This window comes from Chiloscyllium plagiosum, chromosome 5 (assembly GCF_004010195.1).
Source record: "Chiloscyllium plagiosum isolate BGI_BamShark_2017 chromosome 5, ASM401019v2, whole genome shotgun sequence".
NCBI classification, from domain to species: Eukaryota; Metazoa; Chordata; class Chondrichthyes; order Orectolobiformes; family Hemiscylliidae; genus Chiloscyllium; species Chiloscyllium plagiosum.
The window spans coordinates 113,344,255-113,361,973 of NC_057714.1; the positions used below are offsets into that span (position 1 = coordinate 113,344,255).

Sequence of the window (17,719 nt, forward strand, 5' to 3'; positions counted from 1 at the left end):
AGTATCTGGAATTAAGAATCCAATGATGATTGTGAAACCGTTGTCAATTATCAGAAAACCCCATCTGGTTCACTAATGTCCTTCAGGGAAGGAAATTGCCATCCTTACCTGGTCTAGCCTACATGTGACTCCAGGTCCACATCAATGTAGCCGACTCTTAACTGCCCTCTGGGCAATTAGGGATGAGCAATACATAGTAGCCCAGCCAGCAGCACCTAGATCCGGTGAATGGATGAAAAAAAGGCCTTGATTGAATCTCTCATTTGAAAGACTGCACCTCTGACAGTGCAATGTTCCCTCATACAATGCTGAGCTACAGAATTCTGTAGAACACTAAGCAAAGGCTAACAGTGGGTAATTGCAGGGAAAAATTATGCCAGTTTCAATCTCTAGCATGTGCCAAGTTATCTTAACTTAGCCAGGGCAGTCGTAACCCAACACAGTTAACTATCCAGCTAGGGATGAGAAAATCTGACCAGGGATTACTGCTTCAGATCTATTCAGTCACCTCTCTGGCGTGCTGTCTCTCACTCACCCTCTCTCTCTCTTTCTTTCTCCCTCTCTCACCCACGTCCTTTTACACTCCTGGTTTGTCGAAAGGTAAGAAGAGGTTACTGAATTCCCTGAGATTGAACATTTACACTCATGGTCCAGATACAATCAGTGGCTGCTTGTTGGTGATGTTGGAGTGTTACTAACATTTATGGAATCTGTATGAATCGAGACAAGAAGGGAGCAAAATAATGCAAAATGAGGATGGGAATTCCAATGAATTGAAGGTTTATTGATTTTAAATCAATGCTCAGCAATCATTAGAGTCTCGATGCTCAGCTGAAAGCATTACAATATACATGGGAGTGAGTTGGACAGATTTTCAATTGACAGTAGAGTCAACTTCTATGGGGAGCAGTCAGGAAAGTTTTTAATTATGGCCACAATTGGATCAGCCGTGATCTGATTGAATAGTGGAGAAGGTTTAAGGGGATGAATGGTCTAATGTTACTCCTATTTCTCATGATCTTAGGATCTTATAATTAACAACAACTCATGAAACTCAACATTCTTTCAATATAAGTGTGAGACTTGCAAGAAAGAGCAGGGGTGTGAGGTTTATTTGGAAGATTTTCAAATAGTTCATTGAATGTTTTGCTTTGGCACTATGTAATTTCGAAGTTCTCTATTCAATGCTTTCTTGCATATACTTTCCACTATTCTTTTGAAATGCGTTTATTATTGAATTAGAGGTAGAAGGTCAACTACGTAAGAGATTATTTCATTCTCTATGTAATTGTATACAGTCTGTATTTTCAGACAAGCAATTTTATGCTGGTTTTAGTTTGGAGGGTGCTAGAAATTGATATTGATCGCAGCAGAGTTGAATTTTCTAATCTTTTTCATTGAATTATCTGAGTGAAGAGTTAAAAATTAAAGCATAGCAACTAGCAAAAACTGCTGGTAATTGACAAGATTGATACAAATGAGGAAAGAAATTTGACTCATCTTGGCTCACCTAGCCGCAAAGACGTTACAGTCTCCACTACGGTTTCAGATTGATAAATGATTCCAGGGATTTTTGCCTTCATTACTGCCCCTCAGTCAATTCTGCCTATTGATTTTCCTGTGTGGAGTGCAGTTCCAATGAAATATTCATGGCACCTCATTAGTTTAAACCTGTGCTGTTTGTACTGTTGTTTTTGAGATTGAGGTAATAATTCACATATGTGGTATGCTACCTTGCCAACCTGTCTCATGTCACTTTTCTAAGTCAACCCCCTCAATGAACAGTCCACATTTGTAACCACAATTCCGTATTTCATACTATGGACCAGGTCTCTTGGCTCCTTTTCGAACTGTCTCCAGGGCTGACTGTCTCCCAATGTTTTGTCAACGACTATCAGTTTGAGTATGGAACTTTACATGACTTGTGCTCAACATTTTTCCTGACTGTATAATTCATTATTCTTGTCATTTTCTTGCTCACTGCAATATCGTGTTAGAATGTTGAATCTATAAATACCTGATAGAATTCTTTTCAATTCATTCTAAGCTACATGTACGCCATCACAGATTGAATGTCATCCATTTTTTCTTTCTTCCTATGTGCAGTGTGTTATCCCAATCTTTATTAACTCTTGGCCACTTCTTCCAACCGCTAATGGTGTCCAACTGACTGGAACCACCATCTTATTAGTTATTAAATGTTATCTGATTTATTCATTGTCAATTTTTATTTATTCTTTGACGGGTTGACACTAGGCCAGCATTTATTGCCCATCTGAGAGGACAGTTAAGAGTCAACCACATTGTTGCTAGGCCAGACCAGGTAAGGATGGCAACTTCCTTCCCAGAAGGACATTTGTGAACCAGATGATAATCGACAGTGGTTTCATGGTCATTATTAGATTCTTTAATTCCAGATTTTTATTGAATTCAATTTCCACCATCTGCTGTGGCGGGATTCGAACTTTGGCCCCCAGAATATTACCTGGATCTCTGGATTAACAGTCCATGATAATGTCATGGGCCATTGCCTCTCTCTGTGTCAGGATAAAGATCTGAATTTTGAAAGTGAAATTATTCAACTTTTGTTGCTGACTGATAGAAGTTTGTTTTGGTAATTGTTCATTATTACTTTGTTAATTTTACTTCTCCCTAGGATGGTGATGAAGAAAAGGGTTCAGTTATTGCATTTCTTATAGCTTTTATAACCTGTGTATTCCAGGTAAGATTATCTTTGTTTATAATTGCTGTTAAACATATACCTTTTCACGTAAAGCTGCTGTAAATGATGCACCATTCTCACATACATCATTGTGTTAGGGTTCAGGTGATTAGGTCACCAGAGAATAGAGAGTAGGGAGAAAGTTCCTTGTAATGGTCTCCAGAAAAATAAAGGCTGAAGTTGATCTAATGGAGACTCTTCAAATTGTGCAAAGGTCTGATAAGTTAGACATGCTGAAGATGTTTCCACATGAAGGTAAAACCAGGAGTAGGGGCTATAAATGTAAGATAATATATGATATGCTATAGGAGTTTTTTTTGCTTCTGTATTCAAGAGAGAGGGACCTTGTTGATAGTGAGAACACTGTGGACCAGTTGAATCGGCTTAAACAGATTGTTATTAAGAAAGTGGATGTGCTGGAAATTCTGGGAAGCATCAAGGTAAGTCCCCAGGGCAGACCAGATATATCCAAAGTTACTATGGGAAGCGAGGAATGCGATTGCTGCGCTTCTGACGATGATCTGTGCATCCTCACTCTCCACAGGAGTAGTACCAGATGATTGGAAGGAAGCGAATGATGTTCCTCTTTTCAAGAAAGGGAATAGGGAAATCCCTGGGAATTACATACCAGTCAATCTTACATCTGTGGTAAAGAAGGTGCTGGAAAGGATTCTGAGAGATAGAGTTTATGACTATTTGTAAGTAGTTTGATTAAAGATAGTCAGCATGGCTTTGTGATGGGCAGGTCATGCCCTACAAGCCTTATTGAGTTCTTTGAGGATGTGACGAGACATGTTGACAAAGGTCGAGCAGTGGATGTGGTATATATGAATTTCAGTAAGGCATTTGATAAGGTTCACCGTGGTAGGCTCATTCAGAAAGTTAGGAGGTATGGGATACAGAATTGGCTGGCCAAAAGAAGACCATGAGTGGTAGTGGATGGAAAGTATTCTGCCTGGAGGTTGGTGACCAGTGGTGTCTTGCAGGGATCTGTTCTTGGGTCTCTGCTCTTTGTAGTTTTTGTAAATGATGGATGAAGAAATGGAGGGATGGGTTAGCAAGTTTGCTGATGACACAAAAGAAGTGGTATTGTAGATACTGTCGAGGGCTGTTGCAGGCTACAACAAGACATTGGCAGGATGCAGAGCTGGGCTGAGAAGTGGCAGATAGAGTTCAACCTGGGTAAATGTGAAATGATTCATTTTGGAAAGTCAAATTTGAATGCTGAATACAGGGTTAATGACAGGATTCTTGGCAGTGTGGAGGAACAGTGGGATCTTGGGGTACATGTAAATAGATCTCTCAAAAGTACCACCCAAGTTAACAGGGTTGTTAAGAATGCACACAGTGCTTTCATTAACAGGCGTACAGTGCTTTCATTAACAGGGGGACTGAGTTTGAACCGTGAGGTTTTGTTGCAGCTCTATACAACCCTGGTGAGACCACACTCGGAGTATTATGTTCAGTTCTGGTCACCTCATTATAGGAAGAATGTAGCTGCTTTAGCGAGGGTGCAGAGGAGATTAACCAGGATGCCACCTAGATTGGAGGTTTTGTCTTATGAAGAGAGGTTGAGTGAGCTACGGCTTTTCATGTTGGAGAGACAAAGGATGAGAGGTGACTTGATAAAGGTGTACAGGTAATGAGAGGCACAGATCAAGTAGATAGCCAGAGACTTTTCCCCCAAGGCAGAAATGGCTGTCGTGAGGGGTCATAATTTTAAAGTGATTGGAGGAAGGTATAGGGGAGATGTCAGAGATAGGTTCTTTACACAGAGAGTGGTGGGTGTGTGGAATGCACTGCCAGTGGTGGTGGTAGATTCAGAGACGTTAGAGACATTTCAGTGTCTGCTGGACAAGCACATGGATGGCAGTAAATTGAGGGATGTGTACGTTAGGTTGATCTTAGATTAAGATAAATGCTCAGTACCACATTGTGGGCTGAAGGGCCTGTACTGTGATGTACTGTTCAATGTTCTATGTGCTATACCACTCAGGGTCTTAGCTGTTTGAATTAAGTTCCCTCTTACTCTTTAAACCTCCAGCAGATACAAGCCTAGTTTATCCAACCTTTTCTCATGAGATAATTTGCCCTTTTTCGTCAGGTAAATCTTCTTGGAATTGCTTCCAAAGCATTTACAGCCTTCCTGATATAAGGAGGCCAGTATAGTATAGAATTTCAGATGAGGTATCCCCAGTACCCTATATAACTGAAGCATAATCTCTCTACTTTTTATTCAATTGCCTTTTCAATAAAGACAACATTCTATTAGCTTTCCTAATTATGCTCACCTCGACTGCTTCTCTGGTATTGTTATGTTTCATTACTGTCTATGATCTATTTACAGTCTATTATCTATAACATTTACCATCTGCCATCAAATCTTGTTTTTAGAGGCCAGTAAAGAAGCTTCTCTTTCTCATGATTGTTAAACTCAATGCTTTTTTAATCAGCCACTTTAATGCATGGATAACAGGTGTCTGACTGGAGCAGGAGCTGCTTGTGTGCTTAGCAAGTTCTTTAGTCTTGCTGTGGTATTACTACCAACCAGATGGCACTGATCCCTTTATCCTTCCATATGAACGTGCAATTTAGCGTGTGGACTAAAATGGGGAAAGTGACACTTCAGTAGTCATTTACATTATCCAGTGCAGCTACGGTAATCAGGTTCTGTTTTATACACCAGTGACCATAGCCTTTTGAAAGATTGTCCACATCTCAGGAAAGCGATATTGGTTTGCAGTACAGATTCATCAAGTGATCCCAAAGCTAATGGAGGGAAATATTAGGATATGTTGTATAGACTTGACTTGTATTTCCTTGAGTGTAGAAAATTTAGGGTTGAATTAATTCATGTGATTAAATGATAAAGGGATCCAGTCAAGTAGAATACAAATATCTCACTCTGATTATACCGGAGGAAGAAAAAGCATATTTCTAAAAAAAAAAGAGGTAAAAAAGGGGTAGTGGAAATCTGGAACTCGATTTCTCCGAAAAATCGGGAAACACATGATGAACTGACATATTCAAAACTGAGGTTGGTAGAGTTTTCTTAATTAAGAGTATTGTGTGATAGTGATGAGAGGCAGACCAGCCAGGATCTCAGAGATTGGCCTTCTTTCTGTGGCAAGAAGTGTTCAGGCTTGCAGAGGATCATTAAACAAAATGAAATCAAACCATTTTCCATTTGTTTTAATCTCGTTCAGTTTCTGAGTTGGTTAATACTTGAGCACTTCAGCTGACTTGAGTGAAATATAAACAAGGTTTTCTTTTTGATTTGTGACAAAAATTCCATCACTTTTTTTTAAAATGATTGAATCCATTCCCTTTCCAGTGTTACCTGTACCTGTTCTTCATCTCAACGCGGATGATCAAGGCAGCTGGAGCGTTTATTCTCATTTGTATATGCAATTTTTATTTATTTGGGCTGAGGAACGTTTGGCAGATTCTCTTCCACTTAGGGGTGGCCTTTCTCTCCACGCATCAGATATTATCAAGAAAACTCACTGAGAAACAGCCCGATTGTGGAGTTTGATACTCAAGTACCTGGGACCAAGGACTCATCCGCACTTATGGAAAGGAATCAAAACTGAGTGTTCTCAAATGTGCCTTCAATATGTTTAATAATATTGTCATCATCACCACAGAAACAAAACTCTTGAGACTTAAAGGAGGGAAGATAAATTGGTCCCCATTCTCAAATGGATTTTTTTTGAGGAGGAAAGGAACATAATGACTTGTTTACTGTGTGTTACCTTACAAATACTTAACACTAATCCACAAGATCAGCAGTGGAACACTAAAACCATAATTCCTGTGGTGCTGAATGAAGAAGTCAAGATGACAAGTTAGTTTCCAAGGGAAGCAGGTTTACAGGCAGAAAGTCATTGGACAAGGGAAATGCGGATGTATTCAACCCTTATCTTAAAGTCACGATTCTGCTCTTTTATATTTCAGCTCTAAATTGCTACATCCAGGTTTGTTATGGCAATTGCCTGTGAAAGCTTGCCTCACTGTCCCTGGTAGTGTTACCAGTAATAGTACTGCAGTGTGACCACTTTGAAGAGGTGTAACTAGAAGATGATAGGTTTACATGTGCAGGCTCCATTCTAAGTGTGAATGTTAGCAGCTTCTAATAGAAAAAGGGAGAAATATGTGTAAATACATAAGTTTTATTTATAAATGCAAAGATGGTACTCATGATAAATTGCTCTACATAAAACAAATGGTGAGTTAAGCCTGTTGTCTACATGTTAAGTTAGAAAGCCTTTGCTCAGGCAGCTGGATCTTAAGTTCTTTCACCTCGCATTTTAGGTGCCAGATTCATATTCATGTTTAACTGTTTTGAGTGAAGTGGGTTTTCAGTGTTGAAAGATTTTATCTTATGCATCAGGACAGAATTACAAAAATACCAGATCTCACTGGGAGTGACAACTGATGCTTCAGAAGGCATTGAATGGTTGACAAGTGAACTCTGATTAGTCAAGGTATTGCATGGAGAATGCTTGGAGGAGCAGTTGACTCCCGAACTTTTGTTTAATTTCACACTAGGAAAATCACCTCTGATTGATCAAGGCATTGCTAAGGTGAATGCACCGGGGATATTGTCCCACAACCTTGCATTTGGTTCAGAAAGTCTCAGAAGAACATGTTCTTTCTATTTCTGAAGGACAATGCCCTGAGTATGAATATATGTAGCTTCTAGCAAGAGTAGGTAAGTTGTGTTGCAAAACTTAGAACATAGTATCAAACTTTAGATATGATTCCATAATTAAACAATACTTACTAAACAACTGTGATTGTGCTAAGAATTATGTGAATGGTCAATTTAAGATTATAAGATTATTTGCTGTTCTTGTGATTCTGTTCTGACAAATGCAAGGCAACAAGTTTCAACAGGGATGACTTTGTTAATCTTGAATATTGATAGGGAAAAAATCATTTATGGGACACATCAGGGGATAAGGTGTCAAAGTTTAATCCAATAGTTCACATTTCCAAATGTAATTATACCGTCTGAGAAGAAAGGTGATGTGATTTGTCTGAGCTCAGCTGTTTCAGGAGACTGGCCTTTTGTTTAATTAGGAGGTTGTACTAACATCATGCTGTGTTTTTGCAGCCAAATTACTTAATCACCCTCCCTCCTGTATTAAGGGCACCCAAATTATTCTAATCCATCTTTTCTATGCTATGTGATGCAGCACAGGTGAGCATATTCTGACGGCGCAGTAATATGCTTATGGAAGGATGGAAATTGATGAACATAAAGTTACTTTAATAAACAGTGACTCAAAGACCATGGAATAATTATGGCACAGAGAAAGGCCATTCAGACGTCATGTCTGAACCGGCTAAAAGGAATGGAAATCTCATGCTTACGTTTGAATCATAGAATTACTTCAGATGTTACAGAACCCCCATTACTTGGTAAGTTTGCCTTATTTATTTCGCAGGGTGAATTTGTTGGCAAAGGCAGGAGTTCAGCTTGCACTGGCTGTTGCTCAGAGTTGCACCCTGTTGGGATGGTAATTGTAAGAATTGCATTGTAAGCCTATATGGCAGCAGCTTCCTATTGGTCATCAGCCATCATGGAGTATTGTCAGTATTAACATCTGCTGATGCAAGCAATGTCAACCATTCAACCATCCAGTAATCCCATCCCAAAATTGAGGCAGAGATTGTAGGGGAGTTGCTGAACCATGTATCGTAAGCATTATTTAATTTATTTCATATTTACATAGATGGCATTAATTGCCCTTCCCTGGTGCCCAAAAAGGTGAAAAGAGGATCTGCCTGGACCACTATAGTCTTTGATAAGATCTTCATCACAGAGACTATGTTAGGTAGAGATTTCTAGAGCTTTGCACCCAGCAATGATGACATAATGGTTTTACCCAGAATTATCTTAAAGTTAGATTACTGTTGTTGCTTATTTTAGTTTCAGTGCACAAAATGTTGGCTAGAATTTTAATTTCTTTTTATAGCATGAATTATTTTTAAAGGAAATTTTTAATATGCATTTTATTTATTCTACTTTAAATGTCATGCCTTGGCTGGCAATTTCATGGAAGAGTTGTCTTGTAGATGTTACTCAATGGTTTCCTTCTGTGCTGTTACAGATTTTCAATGTTCTAAAATCACTGTACTTTGCAGAACCTATTCACATTTTGGAACAAAAGGAATTGTTTTTGTGAATAATGTTTTAAACTTGATTCTCCACTAAGAAGCATAAGTTTTAAATGGCAGTTGGTGCCCATCTAAAGGGACTACTCAAATCTTATACACAACAGGATCATAGCAGAGCACAGAAGGATGGCAGTCAGCCCATCTAACCAGTGCTCCCCCATCATTCCTCTCCATCTTTGTACATGCTTTCCCTTGCATTCTAAACCATAACCACTAGCTGTGCTTAGAAAAAAATGAATTTTGCCATGTTGTCATTCAGTTTGAAGGCAATAATTTTTCTCTGTCCACTTTGGTTAGGCTTCTTATTATTTAGAACACTTCTATCAAATCTTCACAACCTTTCCTGTTACAGGTTTTATAATTACATGAGCACTCATCTAGTGATTAACCGTCTTTGCCCTAGTATCCAGGTAATGTACACAAATCTAACCTGATGTTCTTCTTGTCATATGCCTTCAGAACCAGAACAAGTAATAGGTTTCAAAGCAGTATGGAAGTTCTAGTCCCTTGACATTCATGACTGTTGTGCTGGTATTGGGAGGAATGCCCACATTCAGGGTAATATAGGTGTGCTAACCTTAAGAGCAAGAGGAAGTGCTCTCATATACAGCATGGCTTTGCACTAAATAGGCTGTACTGGTCAAAGGGTGGAATCTTCACTCTGATAGTTAGATATCTTGTAGAGGGAGACAAACAAGTTACTGAGTGGTGTGGAGAAAGGACAAGTACTAAGAAGACAAGTCTGTCTCAGACTCTAACAAAATAGCAGGTCAAACCTTTTGGTGAAAATGTCCCAACGTCTCTTTATGCCCCAGCAGTTTACAGCAAGTGCACCTGGGCAGAGATCTCTGAGCTGGCACTTTTGTTTTGAGTCAGCAGGTGTTCTGTTGGGGTCTGTGAGGGAGCCAGGGTTAGTGAGAGGTTGTGTAATCTGTATTCTAAATGAACTGTATTATTTTGTGAACAGCATACTGCTGAGGACAATGGAGGGCTCTTCTGGTGCACTGGTACTGTCCTACCTCTGAGTCAGAAAGCCCAGGCTCAAATCCCACCTGGTCCAGATGTCTTATAACATATCTGAACAGGTTGGTTAGAAAATGTCTTTTGGGGACACCGGTGACCTCAGTGCACATTTCCTGTCAACCGACTAAAAATGACTCTGTGAAATTGTTGCAGTGGGATTGTTTTGCAATCACAACAACACAGTTTTGAGGAAGGGTCACTCATCCTGAAGCATTAATTCTGATTTCTCTCCACAGATGCTGCCTAGCGTGCTGAGCTTTTCCAGCAGTTTGTATTATTGTTTATGTTTGGAAGCCTCATCGCTAATGAAGTATATGTGCACGGGGAAAGGTGTTATAAGTTTAAAAAAAAATCATTCGTCTTTTATATTTATCTGATTTAGGTAGGAAAATCACACCCAAACCCTAAATATTGCACGTCAGAGTGACTATAGCCACCTAAATAGTTTGAGAGCAACTCAGTTGTTTGTTGACGTCTTAAACATTAAGCTTCATAAAACAGGGAGACCAGGAATTTGCCACTTTGATGTGAGTGGTAAATGAAACTGCTCATATGACAGAAGTTTACTCCCTGGGATTTCAGGCTTTGGAAGGAGTTAAGGGGATTCTTTTTGACTTCGGGCAATAAAGTGGATGATTGTTGCTGAAGATGCCAATTATACATCTCTTCCTGTTTTTGTTGATCCAAGTGAATCTTGATAGATTGGATAGCCCTGCTCTTGTTCCTGTATGTACAGTGGGAGTGGTGTGTAACACGTAGATGAAACAATACTTGATCATTTCACATTTGTGTCATGATCCTAAATTGGCCCTTTTTATAACCACCTTCATCAATTTCAAAAGCACTTCAGGAAAATTCGTAACCATTTTCGGGGAAATGGGATCACATTCCCTTTCACTAAGGACCCTGTAGTGTGGCTAAGATCATGCTTATCTAGTGGCCCACTTGCTGTGGTTAAGTGTGGTAGAGAACTTCCTTGTGTTTTTCTTGTGACTACACTTGCATTCAGATGATGTACCAGGATGATTGGTTTGCAGGTAGCTGGACAGATTTTGCAATGTGTGAGAGCATAAGAATTTGTAAAGTATAGGAAATTGCCAACATACTTATTATATTCTCGTACATTGACTACATGAATCTGTCATTTTGCTGTCAAAATCCCTGCACAATCTCCAGTGCATGTGTGTGGGATGGATTTAGATCCACTTCTTGATGATGAGCAGACTGCCATTCATGACCAGAAATGTCGGAGTGTTATTGAAATTTAGTGCCTCTGCTCCATAGTTTGAAGTAATCAAATTCTCTTGAGTTTAGACAGTTTTGTGCAATGTGGAGGGATGTTGATTGAGTGAGGAAAAGCAAGGATGAAATACAGATAAAGTAATGGAAGAAAGAACAGACCAGAGGGACTGATGGCCTACTGCTCCTCCTGTGTTGCTGCAGAGAGGACATTAATTCAGTTAGAGCCATAGAGATGTAGAGCATGGAAACAGACCCTTCGGTCCAATTCGTCCATGCTGACCATTGATCCGAACCTAATCGAGTTCCATTTGCCAGCACTTGGCCCATATCCCTCCAAACCCTTCATATTCATATACCCATCCAGATGCGTCTTAAATATTGCAATTGTACCAGTCTTTATTTTAATTTTAATGCCACCTTTGCAGATTTCACAAGACAATGCTTGATCATTATAATTTCAGAGCTCCCAGACACTGGGAACGTTTTCACAACTTACTAGTGCATTGATAGCTTTTTTTCAAAGAAAGCCTCAACTAACAAGAGGGGCTTTTCTTTATTCAGAGCTAGTATAATTGATCTGTGACCAGCTCTTGCTTTGCATGTTACATTGATTGGTCATTTGTCTACATGACCTTTAGAGTCTGCCTTATTCATCAAATGCAGTGTCACTGACTGTAGAATATAAGTCATGTAGTTAGAAGAGATGAAAAAACCCCATTGATATTGCTTTGCATTCTAACTTCTAGACTCTTAAGTGTGGAGCAGTGTTTTAGCATGTGTTAATAACTCATCTACTTGGGCGGCACAAAAAATGTAGCTTTGCTACTTTATGTTAACACACCTGCAGTGTGATTATTGGAACATGTATTTTCAAGGATAAACCAGCCTTGATTTAGAGATAGCTTTGCACCATTCCAGTTTCACATCAGCTATATTATACAACTGCTTTCCTTGCTGTGTAAGATTTTAAAAAGAGAGGGGAAGAAATGCACAGGCAGTTAAGCCATCTAGCAAGGTTTTAAATGCCACTTGTTACTATTTCATTGTGAACCTTCTTTCCCATTGCTAATATTAATATGCAACTAACTTCTGGATGGCATTGTGTAGAGCTGTAGACTTGAGTGTGCAGTGTTCTCTTCTGCCTAACTGGAGATGAGGCACATGCTAAAATCTGACTTGTGCTTGCTAGCTCAGCGGCCATTGACGGAAGCTATCGGTCTCTACCTGTGCAATGATAGCTAACCGTCTAACTGAGGGAATGGTGGGACAGTTGTCTTCAGCTGGAAAACATGGAGGGAGTTTGGTACCATCAAATATCTTCTAATCATTTATTAGTTTGAGAAGAGCTCTACTTTAAAAATTACTTTGGAATTATGTCAGACTTTGTAAAAAAAAAAGCAAATGTCATGATGTATTTTATGTGACAGTCAGAGGTACTTTTAAAATCTTACAGCATAGAACTAGGCTGTTTGGCCTGTCTTACCTGTGTAGATCAGTCCCGTGAAAAACTGAATAAAATTTCAAAGTATAGTTATAAACCTTTACTTCAACTGAAAAGGTGTACCTTTCAAAATGATCCATTTTGCACTGTGCTACAATAACTAAAGGAAAATGTCTATCAATATTTTATATGCTGTGTTTCTCATTAGTCTCAATTCTATTGCATGTCAAAGGAAATTTCTTTGTGCATCATTGAGGAAATTACTGAAAAATAAAGATCTATTCTTCAAACATATTTGATTTTAGTTTGAACCAAGCCCCAGTTGCAACCATGAGGACAGCCACGACCTTGATGAAGAAAGACACAAAGTAATTCGGAAGAATCTGAAGAAGAGTCACTGGACTCAAAATGTTGACTATTTTTCTCTTCACAGATCGCTAGCATTTGCTGTTTTTGTTTTCTATTAACCTGAATGATGAATTTGGTTGCTGTGTGCTATTGCTTAAACTGGCACAGGATGAATATAGTCAGGGAGTTAAATACATTGCTTAAAGTGTATTATGGGAGGAATGTGTTTCACTTATTGGGACAGAGGCATCAATCTAGAAATAGAAGAGAGTTCTTCCAGTGAAGTAGGCTTCATTTTGAACTATCCTGGTGTCAGTATCTTGGTGTCAGCATCCTGGCAAATCGAATGACTAGGAGAGCAGAGAGAGCTTTTTAACAGGAAGGTGGGATAATAAGCAAAGAAGGTTATGGCAACTATTTTGATTATGATACACAAAATGGGACAGAAAGGGACAGTATACAAGCGTAGGAAAACAGCAGCAGTTAGGGTCAAAGCGGGACGGTGAGAAGCGAAATGTAAAACGGTGAAGCCAATTTTGGATTACTGTATTCAATTCTGGTCTCCCTGCTATAGGAAAGATGTTAAACTTGAAAGGGTGCAGAAAAGATTTTCAAGGATATTCCTGGGGTTGGAGAATTGGAGCCATAGGGAGAGGCTGAATAGGCTGGGGCTATTTCCCTGGAGTGTTTGAGGCTAAGGGGTGACCTTATGGCACTTTATTAAATTATTGAGGGACATGGATAGGGTGAATAGCCAAAGTCTTTTCCCAGGGTAGGGGAGTCCAAACTAGAGAGCTTAGTTTTAAGGTGAGGGGGAAAGGTAGAAAAGGAACCTAAGGGTCTATGTTTTCACATAGAGGGTGATGCGTGTATAGAATGAGCTGCCAGTGCGAGTGGTGGAGGCTGGTACAACTACAACATTTAAAAAGGCAACTGGCTGGGTATATGAATAGGAAGAGTTTAGAGGGATATGGATCAAATGCTGGCAAATGGGAATCGATTAGGATATCTGGTCGGCATGGATAAGTTGGACTTTCTGTACTGTATAGCTTCATGACACTAAAAAGGCAAAATTAATAGCTGTTAATTACAGTCAGGGGAAAATATCCTGAGGGCAAACAAGTAATATAAAACGAGCAGTAAATGTATTTATATGTAAATATACAAAAAAGGAAGAGAGGCAAAAGTGAACCCAAGTACCTTAGAGAATGAGGCTGGGAAATCTGGAAATGGCAGAGGATCTGAATAAATATCTTGCATCAGTCTTCACAGTAGATGACACTAATAGCATTTCGCAAACACTATATAACCAAGGGGTTAAAGGTAGGCAGGACATAAAATAACGATCACTAGAGAAAAAGTATTAGGAAAAACTAATGGGTCTAAAAATTGAGACGTTCCCTGAGTCTGATGGGATATATCCCAGGGTATTAATGGATGTAGCTGCAGAGATAGTGGATGCCGTAGTAAGAATCTTCTGAGAATCCCAGAAAAGATTTAGGAAAAGCCCTACTGGATTGGAAAGTTGCCTTATTCAAAAAGGGGAAAGCCAAAAAGCAGCGTCTATCGAGCACTTCGATTAACGTCTGTCATTGGGAAAGCGTTAGATTATACAGCATGGAAATGGACCCTTTGGTCCAACTTGTCCATGCAGACCAAGTTTCCCAAGATAAACTAAGCCTGTTTGCCTGCATATCTCTTTAAACTTTTCCTATTCATGTATCTTTCAAATGTCTTTTAAATGTTGTAACTGTACCTGCATCACCACCTTGTCTAACAATTTATTCCACACACAAACTAGTCTCTGTGTGAAAAAGTTGCCCCTTTTAAATCTCTCACCTTTCACTTTAGCTGTTGATCAGTGGTTGATTTTTAATGCTTGATGTTTAAAAAAAATTAAATATTCAATTTTTAAAATCTTTCGCATGCTTAAGATTAAAATCTGTCTGTCAGAAAGAGTAGTTTTTCAGAGTGACGGTTGATAGATTAAGAGCTGGTTTCACAGTAGGATCAGTCAGATAGATGGGTGACTGTTAGGAAAGGTGAGAAGGTAGTTCAGAAGTCTCATGTGGCTATTCCCCTGTCAAGCAGATACCTTGTTTTGGGTACTGTTGCAGGGCATAGTCTCTCAGTGGAAAATAGATATGGCGATCAGATCTTGGGCCTAAGAATGAATCTTATGTTCAGTGGGGTTTGCCAAGATTTAAAAGAATAATTGTTACAGAAATAATTGTTTTCAGGGACTCAAATAGGAGATTCTGCGGCAGTGAGCTTGAATCAAAGTTAGTATGTTGCCTTCCTGGTGCCCAGGTTAATGAAGTCTCAAAACAGTTGAAACATGTTGTCAAAGAGAAGAAGGAGAAGCTGGAAGTTGTTGAACACATTGGTAAGAATGATATGGTTAGGGAATAGAGTCATAGAAATGTACAGCACAGAAACAGGCCCTTCGGTCCAAACTGTTCATGCCGACCAGATATCCCAACCCAATCTCGTCCCACCTGCCAGCACCTAGCCCATATCCCTCCAAACTCTTCCTATTCATATACCCATCCAAATGCCTTTTAAATGTTGCAATTGTACCAGCCTCCACCACTTCTTCTGACAGCTCATTCCATACACACACCACCCTCTGCGTGAAAAGGTTGCCCCTTAGGTCTCTTTTACATCTTTCCCCTCTCACCCTGAACCTATACCCTCTAGTTCTAGACTGCCTGACCCCAGGGAAAAGACTTTGTCTTATTTATCCTATCCATACCCCTCATGATTTTGTAAACCTCTATAAGGTCACCCCTCAGCCTCTGATTCCAACAGTGGCCTAACCAATGTCATGTACAGCTGCAACGTGACCTCCCAACTCCTGTACTCAAAATGCAGTACTTCACATTTATCTGAATTAAACGTCATCTGTCACTTCTCAGCCCATTGGGTCCAGACCCTTCTGTTGTAATCTTAGGTAACCTTCGCTGTCCACTACACCTCCAATTTTGGTGTCATCTGCAAAATTGCTAACTGTACCTCTTATGCTCGCATCCAAATCATTTATGTAAATGACAAAAAGTAGAGGACCCAGTACCGATCCTTGCGGCACTCCACTGGTCACAGGCCTCCAGTTTGAAAAACAACCCTCCACCACCACCCTCCTTTTCTACCTTTGAGCCAGTTCTGTATCCAAATGGCTAGTTCTCTTGTATTCTGTGAGATCTAACCTTGCTAATCAGTTTCTCATGGGGAACCTTGTCGAACGCCTTACTGAAGTCCACTTAGATCACATCTACTGCTCTGCCCTCATCAATCCTCTTTGTTACTTCCTCAAAAAACGCAATCAAGTTTGTGAGACATGATTTCCCATGCACAAAGCCATGTTGACTATGGCTCTAGCTTCCCACAGAGTTCTATGGTACGCCTGATCAGGTCCTGGGGATTTATCCACCTTTATGCATTTCAAGCCATCCAGCACTTCCTCCTCTGTTATATGGACATTTTTTAAGATGTCACCATCTACTTCCCTACATTCTATATCTTCCATGTCCTTTTCCACAGTAAATACTGATGCAAAATACTCGACTAAGGCTTTGCAGAATGAATATATGAGGTGAGAGAGAAGGCTAAAATGCAGAACCTCAGAGGTAGTAATCTCTGGTTTATTCCCAGACCCATGTTCTAATGAGAGCAGGAATAAAAAGGGCAGATAAATCAATGGCTGCAGAAATGGTGCAATCTTAAGGATTCAGTTTTTTGAATCATTGGAATCTCTTCGAGGATGGAAAAGACCAGTTCAAAAGAGATGTTTCACATGAACTGGAAAGGAGCCAATGTCACCTTTCTTTAAACTAGTGATTGCAGCGGGCGGGGGGGGGGGGGAGTGGAGGAGGAGAAGGGCATAATGGCACATGTAAGAAGATACCACCCAGAAAGTGACAATGAGTTGCACTGTCCTGAAAGCTTGGGCTTGGTGCCATCTGGAGTATGATGATGGACTTAAGTTGTCGTCTCACCAACAATCTCTGAGGTTGTCTTACCATCACAACCTCAATGGACTTTGTCTATCACCAAATTCACTAGTACTCTGACAGCCCAAAGTAATCATGAATCCTTCAGGGGCAGCACTCACACCTCTTCAAGGCATTACACACACACACACACGCACATTAATCAACATGCTTCCTCTCAAAGACAAGATGGGACGCAATAAGCGACAGCAGGAAAGAACTGGTGAAGCACAATCATTTCCCTTGAAGTATTAATATTGGCAGGACTGGGAGAAGGGTGTATTATGCCACAGCTAGAGGCAGAGTGGAGGCATACGTGCCCAGAGGTGTGAGATACATACTAGACTTCATCTTTGATACCCATGCACCCACTCTGAATCATATCTTCACTCCCAAGCTCCTAATGTTGTTGATGCACATATTGTCCTATAGGGGACCAAATGTGTTGCACCTCAACCCTTCGACCCACAGAAATTACAGATGTGATGGGGGTAATGGGGCTTGGCTTGTGTTGGATGGTAGCCATGATGTGAACGTGCTGGTGTTGGACTGGGGTGGACAAAGTTAAAAATCACGCAACACTTCGTTACGGTCCAACAGGTTATGGTCCAAATGGGCTTCAGCTTGGTGTGACAGGTCAGCACAACATTGAGGGCCGAAGGGCCTGTACTGCGCTGTAATGTTCTATGTTCTAGGTTTATTTGGAAGTACTAGCTTTTAGAGCACTGCTCCTTAATCAGGTAGCTGTGGAGCAGGATCATAAGACAC

The 17,719-nt window shown here is 40.0% G+C and overlaps 1 protein-coding gene across 5 annotated transcripts in view; it reads left to right on the forward strand.

Moving 5' to 3' along the window:
* The window catches only part of sec22c (SEC22 homolog C, vesicle trafficking protein), a 34,671-nt gene extending 21,008 nt beyond the window's left edge, over positions 1–13,663 (forward strand). Inside the window, exons 6-8 of one of the 5 annotated variants that reach the window (XR_006311754.1) lie at positions 2,657–2,722; positions 6,057–8,149; positions 12,920–13,003. Coding sequence is in view for 3 of the 5 variants with exons in the window: in XM_043690839.1 (XP_043546774.1) it covers positions 2,657–2,722; positions 6,057–6,257 (267 nt within the window). In the remaining 2 variants the exon portion in view is untranslated. Of the gene's footprint in view, positions 1–2,656; positions 2,723–6,056; positions 8,280–12,919 lie in introns of those variants that run through there. The other 4 variants (XR_006311755.1, XM_043690840.1, XM_043690839.1 and 1 more) reach the window with 4 other exon arrangements.
* The last annotated feature ends 4,056 nt before the right edge of the window (positions 13,664–17,719 follow it).